At 39.2% G+C, this 11,056-nt stretch overlaps 1 protein-coding gene across 1 annotated transcript; it reads right to left on the bottom strand.

The window, feature by feature from the left end:
• Positions 1–532: 532 nt before the first annotated feature.
• Positions 533–8,609, bottom strand: stard7 (StAR-related lipid transfer (START) domain containing 7). The gene is made up of 9 exons (XM_027175407.2): positions 8,496–8,609; positions 7,619–8,229; positions 7,077–7,237; positions 6,935–6,984; positions 6,657–6,767; positions 5,973–6,055; positions 5,753–5,852; positions 5,016–5,100; positions 533–4,752 (listed from the first exon to the last, which is right to left on the bottom strand). Exons 2-9 carry the CDS (start codon positions 8,050–8,052, stop codon positions 4,586–4,588), a joined length of 1,191 nt encoding a protein of 396 aa, XP_027031208.1. The 5' UTR covers positions 8,053–8,229; positions 8,496–8,609; the 3' UTR covers positions 533–4,585.
• Positions 8,610–11,056: the final 2,447 nt, after the last annotated feature.

Genomic DNA, 11,056 nt, shown 5'->3' with positions numbered 1-11,056 from the left:
TTCACACTACTCCTGAAGAAGTCTGACCTGGTCACTTGACCCCCAAAAAATCGGATTTGGGCCACTTTTACCTGCAGTATGAACGTGGCCGAAGTTACATCAAGCAGCTTTAACGAGAACGTTCAAACCAATGTAGACTAGCTAGCTAGCAGACAAGCTAACAATACGTGTAACTGTTTCTGGATCTATTTCAAGGCTCATTATCTATGAGCAGAGCTCAATGTTTAGCCATGTTTGTTTGTTTGTTTTTTTCATTCAGAAAACTTGTACGAAAGCAACATCGATCCTACATTTGTCCAGCGATATAACGAATAGCTGTATTACCTGCGTGATTAAGCCGATCCACAACTGTGAGATATTGTATACTTAGTGTACACTCAGATTATTTACATCCCCATTTGGTAGTCTTCAATATGCACATTAAAGCTTCACCGAAGCGGAAAGCTTTACTAACACACGTTATATTGATCTTTCATTTAAAAGAACATGATACTAACACGTCTTGTTAAATCACTGCAGTGGACACAGCAGGTGTTAATGGAAATTGTTGTATTGTTAATAAATGCCAGTGTGTAACATGAGAGAAAACAAACGACAACAGCTGACAACATACAGGTGACACTTGCTGCTTCATTAAACTCTAATTCATGTGGAAACACACACACACACACACACACACACAATTAACAAAGAAAGAACCATTTCAGTCTAGAAAAACCTGTTACATTTATAAGCTGAGCATTATCCTAATCCACCCCTACACACACACACGTGTATAGAGTTGTTAAAAACATCTACACATCACACACTCTACATGCTGAAAGTATGAAACAACCGTTTGAACAATTTCCTCAAATGCAAATCCATATTTATCACATGCTTCAAACACGAGTTCATTTATGCTTTGACTCGCTAGAAGAATTTTTGAAAAAAAAATATATATTAACACACTTTTTACCTTTTCTCAACATTCTTTTAGATCTTTAAACATTACTTTAGAAAAACTCTTTGTTTTGGCATTGATTCATTCTGAAAATCTGTGTTAAAGAAGTGCAATTTATTAAAAAAAACAACACCTCAACGCATTACAGTATCACCTACTGTTCCCTTCCAAGCCCTACGTATTAAAGAAAAAAAAAGGCAATTAAGAAAAAATAAATCACTCGAATCCAAATCGAATTTTGATTTCCAGTTAATGTATTTGTTTTTTGTTTTTTTTAAAGAAATCGAACAATTTTGCACATTTTACTCATCAACATTTAATACACATCACTCTCATAACCTATCATACTGTAGCAGGATTACATAACACACGTGTTACAGAGTTCTGGGTTTTGTTTTGTTTTATGAAATAAATGAGATGAATGAACGTTTGCTTTTAGGTATTTTTAGTAAACAGCACCTGAATGCAAGAAAATTTTATACATCTGCTAAAAACAGGCTGGATTTAATAATTTTGTGATGTTATAGCGACAGTGTCTCTGCAATTCTGCAATAAAAAGAGAGAGACTTAATACATAAAAAAAAACGACTGGCCTAAATGGAGAAATCCAATGAGAATTGTGGTCGCTTCATAAAGCTCTAGGAATGCTACTGATTCAACAGGATTCACTCACAAAACAACAACATAAGAAAACATTACGTCTGTGGGCAAAGGAATAAACCGGCCGTCAAAGCCTTCACTTAATCACCGAGCTCGCAACTGGGAAAGCTTTAACGTTAAGCTCTCATAAGGATCTACATTACGTCACACCGTACCTGCCTTATAATGGCATCTTTTCTAAGAATGTATTTCAAGAAGAAGCACATTTTCAGATATATTTCAGAGAAATATAACATCATACCAGTCAAGATAAAGTTCGGAGTGCACTCAAGCCATCAAAAAAATTGACTAAAGAAAAAACCTGATCAATGACCTGTTGACTGGAAGATGAATTTAAAAAAGGTTTCTATCAATCCAGTTAGTCTCAGATCATCTTGATCAGATTCTCGAATAGTGCAAGATCATTAACGGAAATGTTAATTCACACAGATATGAATCTGATACTGGGGATGTGCTCACAATCCCATGTTAATAGTCTGGAGTATCTTGATTACGATAGCTGATAGCGATGGAACATCACAGCCACAAACTTAAACATCTTTCACCACTAATACGACTGAAATCTGATCTCTCGGCTTGAATACTGATAACGAAATATAAAGAAATGTTCAGAGAATTGCTGACGTTAGTGTCTGATGCATCAGAGTCGATCATGTAAATAAAGTGGAGGTGGGATTTAATATATCTGCAGAGAGGTTTTCTTCTTTTTAAGGATGAAATAACGTATGAACGCTAGTGTAGCTCTAGCAGTCGAACAAAAGGTGGTGTCAAATATGCGATAAAAGAAAACACATTTCTGAGAACTACCACAAATTTGCATGTGTGAGAAATCGGTCAGGAAGCTTTTGTTGTGTTGGAACATAAATAATGGGTGAAGATTCAATTTTAACTCATGAGACAAGTAAACACGTTAACCCTTTACGCCAGAAAGCCATCCAAAGATCAGCTACATCAAACAATTTAAAACAAACACGCTGCCACATTTAAGCACTGTATTAATTTGCCACATATCAAAATATTCCAATAAGCGTCTTTCATTAGTCTCTTGGACGGACATAGAGATGAGAGGCTTCAAACTCAACCACAAGAGGAAAGGTGAAGGGTCAAGTTCAGATTGTTTAGTCTTCCCACAGTCCAAAGACACTACTGACACATCCATAGTGTGTGTGTGTGTGTGTGTGTGTGTGTGTGCCCTGTGATGAACTGCCACCCAGTCTAAAATATCTCCTGTCTTGAATAGTAGGATAAGTAGTACAGACAATGCATAAATATTTACTAGTAGGACTCATTAGAAATGCTTATAAATATAAATCTATGGTGTTTATTTAGTCCGAGATTACAATCCATCCCACGACTGGTAGAGATTCAGCAATTAAAATGATCTCAACTGTCATTATCAGAAATTGTGGACTCTTATCATTAACGCTGCGAGACTACCGCTTGTATCGATCACGCAAGTGTTGTTATTATTACTATTCAGCAGTGATGAGCACAAACAACGTGTGACGCCAAATCAGGAGAAAACAGACACGGCTCTTGCAGCAGAGGAAGAGGAAGTGTAGCATGCTAGTAAAGACACTGCGGTCACTATGAAATATCCCCCACTTCCTGAAGACATGCTGCTTTGAGAAACACGAGGACCAGAGGGTTAGAGTATGTTTGAGCCAAGTGATATGCACGAGTGATACGACAAGACCGCACGACTCTCGTGGGCTTTTTCCGACCCCAATCCTCTTCTCTGGGCAGAAAGAATTTCGAGCAGTTACATTTAACGTGTCCTGCAGTTTGCTGAAAATATTAAGTAAATTCGTCAAGATTTGAAAATCAGTCTCAAGTAAAGTCTCTATACTCCGGAAAAATGAACTTTTTTTTTTTTAAAGCAAAAACTAAGCTAATAACACATCCTCTACACGACTACCATTTCTTTGTAAACAAAGTTGTCTCTCCAACTCATGATGCACTCTTATCACGGTGTTATTTGGTGTTATTCTTTTCGGTGATCATTGTGCTGTGACTTTTCCAGCTAACATCACACATTGCTCTGTCATCAAAGGCATTAAAAGGCATAAAGGCAACTATGGAAGACGTTCTGTTCATTAAGTGTTCATTTTCCCTATGTATAGGACGTCTGGAACACCATGGAGTTTAGAGAGAGTTATATCACGTATTAGAAAGATGGACACTATAGTAATCTGAAACGATCTCATTTAAATCATTTTTGCTACGAAGGAAACTTATCTATAATACACGAGGGCTCGATAAAAAAAAAAAAAAAGTCCTACAGGTGTACAAACTTTTGCACTCAATCTTATGCGTGGTATCGACTGAGGTTTATCGTACATTCTTTTATCTAGGCTCAGAAGCATTGGCACTACACCTTGTATTAAAGGAACTGGGATATTTTAAGCATGTACATTATAGCGACGTTAAGTGTTGACAACTCGCGATAGGACGGATATTTTATGCTAGCTTGGTGAGATTGTTGGCAGAGAGAGAGAGAGAGAGAGAGAGAGAGAGAGAGAGAGAGAGAGAGAGAGAGAGAAATATCGCTCTCCCATCTCCTCTCTGGTTTATTTATTTATCTTTTCTTTACCTGAGAAGAAGTTTGGGGAAGTAAAACTCCCAGGAGCAATAAATAGACAGCTGAGTGAGTGCATGCCAATTTTTCCCGTTCTGACTCTCAAAATAATTCCACGTGTACATAGTGAATGACACACACACACACACACACACACACACACACACACACACAAAGTGTAGAATAGAAACAGTGTTGTTGGCAGCAGCGGTAGCAGCAGAAGCATGCCTCTGATTCTCACTCGCTAACTGCAGGTTCACAATAAGAGAAAAAGCTCTCAGTCTCTCGCGCTCTCATTTTTCCTCCTCAGGCTCTGTCTCGATGCTCATCTCTTCCGTGCCTGTACTGAATCAAACCCGAGGTCTCTTAGGTCTAATGAATCGCCCTCCACTCGCACACTTCTCTCATGCGTAAATACGGGAGGATCCCGTCGAGTGCGGTTCCTCCTCCAGCCTCTCCGGAGAGGGCTGCTGCACCGGCTTCATCACACCCACGTAGTCATGAACGCCAACCTCGTGGTTCTTCGCTCGGAGAGCAGCCATGTGAAGCTTCTCCAGGAAATCAGGCATGCCTGAGACAGAATGAAAAAGGAAAGCAAACGTTGAACATAGACGCAGCACAGAAACAGAGAAAAGAGAGATGAAACACATATACACACACAGACTCTCTCTCTCTCTCTCACACACACACAGACTCTGTGTGTGTGAGAGAGAGAGACTCGCACACACAGACCCGCACACACAGACCCGCACACACAGACCCGCACACACAGACCCGCACACACAGACCCGCACACACAGACCCGCACACACAGACCCGCACACACAGACTCACCACTAGACACCATCCAGCTCAGACAGTAACGAGGGAAAACCGTCTGAGGATCATCGCTGTACGTCAACAGATAGTCAAATCCATTCTGAGGAAACATTTCTCAAACAGATCACACAACATCGGACTGAAACAGAGCAACTATTAATATATAGATCAGCTGATAGGCGAGATACAGACCAGTGTATACATAGAAAGATGAATGAAGAACAAATAAACAGATAGATGAAGAACAAATAAACAGATAGATGTATAAATAAAATATAGATTTAAGGTATGTATGGTCCTGTGTCAGACAGAAGGCTGGACAGATAAAACAAGATTCACGAGCAATAAATATGAATACAGACAAGACCAGACAACACTGAGGCAGATTTATGGACTGGCAGACAGATGGATTGATGAACAGACATAAAACAGAAAGAAGAAACGGCAATGAAATGGATTAGATGGAGGGATGGACAAACGTATTACTCAGATTAGAAATATAGAAAGAAAAACAGATGGACACAAAAGAGCAATGAATAGCCAAGATGGACAGACAGACAGACATTCATAGAAAAGTAGAGATGAAAGTTAGAGAAGAATACAGGAAAAGAAGACAAAGAGATAAAATAAGGACAGACAAATGGACAGACGAATAGATGGAGAAATAAACAGAGAAAAGAATGGATTGACACAGGACAAACTCTCAAAAAAAAAAAAAGACACACAGAGACACAGACACACAGTTCTCTCACCTCATCAAAGGACTTGTGGGGTCGGATGACCATCCTGGAGCGATACGAGTGAACTCGGATAAACTCTTGCATCTCAGGAACTACGGGATGTTTCACAGCTCTGAAACACACACACACACACACACACACACACACACACACACACACACACACACCCCTCAACAGAGCTGCTATTTCAGAAAGAAACATCGCTTTATATAATCAGGGTGAAAACACTTACCTGGACACCAGGACCATCAGGTTGTTCTCTACGTCCACTTTGTAGCGCCGCACGTACACATAATCTCGTGAGTACATCGGATACTGTGCCAGGCAGACAATGAAAAGCATTTCAAGTCGGTCGAGTCACTATAATGTATGTTATTTACTGTATCTTTAAAACAATAAAGAATACCATGATAGGTTGGAATACCCATAATGCACTGTAATGCAGGTAAAATTCACACACATCATAATACACCATTACAAAAGGTGAGAGGAATGTGTGTGTTTGTGTGTGTCTAAGAGAAACATTGCTTTTCCCTCCCTTCGAGAGAAAAAAAACAGGCTGTTGAAGGAATCATTACTTCCTCATAGGTTTTAGAATACAAATGATAAGAGGCTACTCTTTTGTGGATCTTTTGCCAACATAAAATGCAACAAGAAATGGAAAAAAGTATGATGCAATATTCTCTAATAGGCAGAAAAAATATGTAAGAGTACTAGAACGTATTAAAAATTTCACTCATCCTAGGTCCTTTTGGAAATGTTTCGGAAATAGAAACGTTTGGATAGAGTTCAGGGGGGCAATATCTGTAACCATCTTAATCGTTCGTATGTCTGTTAAACAGTATTAAAAAATTAAGCTTCTTTTAAACTGTGCTGAAATGACAAATTGTGTCATACAGAGAGGCTTCATGCTTACAGGGAAATGTGTGGCCCAGTGGACGACCTCTGACCCCGTGGCCAGGTCCCGGTCCACCACCTCCAATTTGATCACCAGTGCGTCCCACTTCTTCCTGTATTCAGTGTCCAACTATAGTGGTGGAAAACACAAAGAGGCATGAGAGACCTAACTCACAGATGCTGAAGACAACACGAACACATACAAATGTCACAACCACAAACAAAATAGCAGAACATCATATCCAGTAGGTGATGAGTTTATAATCAAGTGCTTTTATTAAATAAAAAGATAAGCACCTGAACATTGAAGAACTGTCTTGGAGTAACATCGGTGTAGGAACCAAATACTACAACAAAAGAAGTAATGAGGATAACATCAGTCTGGAGTTCAGCATCAGTTGATTGTGTTATCTGCGACATGCTCACTATTACTGCTCACCTCGATACTCGAACAAATGGCTTCCTTCAAAGGGTCTCCTCCACACTTTAAAGCTCTTCTTCTCCATTACAATCTCCCAGCCATCCTCAGTCTGCACACTTGCCTTCCGCATGGTGGTCTGCTGCTTTACATCATCCAGAGCCTGGAGTTCCCACGCACACCTAACACACCCACACACACCCATCAGCATCCCAAATCGGTAAATCAGAAAAGAGGAAGGGAAGTAAAATAAGAGGAGGAATGGACTAAAGGGATAAGGGAAAGGAAGGGCAAAATTAGAGGAAAGGAACAGAGGAGGAAACGAGAGAAGGGAGAAACAAAGATTCACAGAAGACCCAAAATGTAAATGAAAATGGATAGAGGGATAAAGAGTGAGTGGAGAAAAAGGGGAAAACAAAAAGGAAAAAAAAGGAAAGATGACAGAAAGGAAGGAAAAAAGAAAAATAGGACACTTAAAGAAGAGGGAAAGGGAAGGAAGAAAAGAAGGAAGCAAGGCTGGTGATCTCCTTTAGCAGTGAAACTTACATAACTTTAAGACTGACCTTCTAATCTCATCGTCTTTTATCTTCTCATCCTCCCACATGAAAACCCCTGCGAGGGCAGCCAGCAGTTTGCCCGTCGGGGCCTGCTTGTTCTGCAGTCCACGCCAAATGTTGCCCACCAGTGTCTGCCTGCTCCTCTCCGAGTAAAGGTTCGAGTAGAGCTCTGCGATCTGTAATGCTCGCCTCAGCCTCTGTCCAGTCACAAAGCTGCAGTGGTCAGCCAAGATAGACAGAAGCCCTGCTCGCTTCTTTTTGCCAGAGACGGTCTCACCATAGCCCCTTACTGGTTTCTGGAGCCACGTGAAGAGAGACTCAAGCCATGCTGCAGCCCCAGACTTGTGAGGTCCTGCTCCACTGCTGTGTCTGAGAGCTGGTGTGCAATGCAGACGAGAGCTCATGCTGCACATGGGAGCACGCTGAAAGGACTTGAACATGTCTGTGTGTGTGTGTGTGTGTGTGTGTGTGTGTGTGTCTAAGTGCAACTTAAGAGGTCTTTTTTTTAACGTGTAGCAGGGATCACGAAGCTTGAACAGGTTCCCATGCAGGATAAGCAGCTAGCACACAATGTCACGCAGTCCACATGGATATACAGCTTACTGTCGTGACCTACACTAAATTACATATGAAATAACAGTTGTATTATTCACAAGTGTCCTTATTCATCCAGAATTCATCCAGAAACCCGAAATAAACACAGGGAACGGTTTGACATTAGCTAACTAGCCAGCTAGCTTCTTAACACTACAAAAGCCTTTTAAAGAAACCTACAGATATTATTATTATTATAAGAATAATAGAATAGTTTTCAGACGCCGTTTACGTTTTGTTAATGCACAATGTACGTGTAATTAATACTTCTCAAAAGAATTTTTCCTACTTGTTAATCCTAACTCTCCCTTCCTGCCGTCCTCATGTTCTCAGGGACAGCGCACGTCTGCGTCCATATTGTCATGCGTTCTTGGTGTTATGAAGATTCTGATTGGTCCAGGAGAGCGTCCGTCAACTTTTCCCCTCCTACGCACTTTCCGGTACCGCCCATATGTTGTTCGAACAATTCTGATTGGTCTAGCTTACAGTGCGTGCAGAGCTTATCTGAGCCTCTATATGTTGATTTATCCTTGTTTATATAAGTTTTAAGGATGTTTAAAGTCATCGAAAGGAATTATATATATATCAACATTTTAAAACGTTAACAACAATGTAATTAAACAAATAAACAGGTTTGAGATTAACAATAAAATGTAGGGGGAAGGACTCCAACTGACTTGAAGGTTAAAGGGTCAAATATACAGACAGACAGACAGATACACAGATAGACAGACAGACAGAGAGATAGACAGATAGACAGACACATACACAGACAGACAAATACACAGACAGGCACAAATACACAGACAGACAGACAGACTCCTTGTATACACAAGCATACTTGGCAATAAAGTTCTACCTGATTCTGAGTATTCATACATAGTACAATTCAGAATCACAACCAACCAAGGGCAAGGCGACAGCAAGAATCCATGATATGTGACATTCAAAATAGACAGTGTGTCAAGCTCAAGGTCATACCAGGGACACCAAAATAGTGAGGCATTGAAGTATAGGACATATTTGCTGCTTTAGTGTTACACTGGTGTAGCTAACAAATAACACATCCCTGCTTCTGCCAGTGTAGCACCGTGTAAACTGCAGGTCAAGGATTACAATCTCACCTTATATAATGTTATGTAATACGTATGATGGCAGATTGTGGATTAGCCGTAAACATCAAAGCTATAATTTACACTGACCACCAGGGGGCGGAGTTATATCTCCTTTCACTTTACTAATGTAAACATTTCTAAAAGTATCTTCTCCAACTCTGTTTAAGTGGACATGAATTTAGGGTCTCAGTATAGCAGGAACCTCAGCCCCATGTGATGGGATGTGGACACTTGTGTTTTCTCAGATCTGGTCTAGAATGTTTAACTACTTATTTAATCTTACACTGAAGTTGCATCGAAATTGATTAAAGTAGTCAATCAATCTGTTCATCTGTGCTTCCAAGATATGACTTAGTATGTAATCAGCTAATAATCACATTCACTATATCGTTAATTTCTCTGTACAACCTGGTGCATACAGGGAACATATTCTGGCACATTTTGTACTGCTTATCACAGAGTACAGGAGGACTGTACACACCAGACACAGTGATACTCTCTCTCTCTCTCTCTCTCTCTCTCTCTCTCTCTCTCTCTCTCTCTCACACACACACACACACACACACACACACACACACACACACACACCACGTGTTAGATAACTTCACTGAGACATTTCGAGAGAATTCGAGAGAACTGAATCCTCCCTTTTAGTTCGTCTTTGATATTCCATGCCAATACAAATTATGTTGTGAATGGAGTTAATTAATAATCATTCTTATGAGTGAATACACACTTCTTTTATAAAGTTCAGTGGAAAATGTTCTCAGTGAGCCCAGGTAATTGTTAACTGCTGAGTTAATAATCATTTTTTTTTTCTTTTTTTTTTCTTGATTAACCACATCCTGTTTTTATTTAAAATAAACCTCTGGTAAAAAAAAAAAAAAAGAACCAGATGAAAAACTTCTCCATTCCAAGTTTTAATGACATTTAAATGATATCAGTGTTGAGAACTTTATGTAACAGCTTATGTAAGTTATGTAGAACAGAGTGTTTCTTTACATGTGAGTAGGGGTACTAAATACTTCAAGAGGTAATTGAAAGAAAGGGTGTATTGAGGAAAATAGCAGTAATATTTTGCCAATATTATTTTAAATGCAATTAAAACTCATATGACAAACAGATTTCACACATCAATAAATTCCTGAGCACCAGATGTACATATATGTCAATGACATACTGCGACAAAGACTAACAAATAAACAAATAAATAAGAAACATGGCTAGTTCTGGAAAATATCATGCAGGGAATTACTTCAGATATATATTTTACCTTTTATATTAAAAATCTATTTATTTTATTTCTATGTATTGTATCATGCATCGCCATTTTTCATCTTTTTATACAGTGGTTTATTTCAATCAATTTATGACTTACATTATACAAGCTATAAAATCTTGTTCTCTCACCAGACTCTCTATATTTTCTCGCACTTGAACTTGAATACATTTCCTAAAAAACCTGAAGACTTTCCTATGAAGAAAAACCTGAAGACTTTCCTATGACATTCATGTCAATGAAGCTCAATGAGTGTTACAAAGCCGACACCTAAAACGGCTTTCGTAAATGTTAAATAAAAATATCTTTACAGAAAGCTATTTTTATTATTATGATTTGTTCGATGATGTAGGTTACACTCCCATTAATATCAAAGATAGAGCTGGAACTACTTTCAGAGCTGTTGTTAGGGAGTTTTTCCTTGCCACTGCTGCCTGAGTCACCCAGACTTGCTCA

The sequence above is a fragment of the Tachysurus fulvidraco genome, chromosome 20, assembly GCF_022655615.1.
Source record: "Tachysurus fulvidraco isolate hzauxx_2018 chromosome 20, HZAU_PFXX_2.0, whole genome shotgun sequence".
Lineage (NCBI taxonomy): Eukaryota > Metazoa > Chordata > Actinopteri > Siluriformes > Bagridae > Tachysurus > Tachysurus fulvidraco.
This window is presented reverse-complemented; position numbering and strand designations above follow the sequence as displayed.

Coding starts and splice junctions, on each gene's coding strand:
- stard7 (XM_027175407.2), bottom strand. CDS start 8,052: ATGTTCAAGTCCTTTCAGCGTGCTCCCATGTGCAGCATGAGCTCTCGT. Junction 6,768..6,934: donor GACAGTTCTTCAATGTTCAG/GTGCTTATCTTT, acceptor CCACCACTATAG/TTGGACACTGAATACAGGAA. Junction 5,853..5,972: donor CTGATGGTCCTGGTGTCCAG/GTAAGTGTTTTC, acceptor TGTGTGTTTCAG/AGCTGTGAAACATCCCGTAG.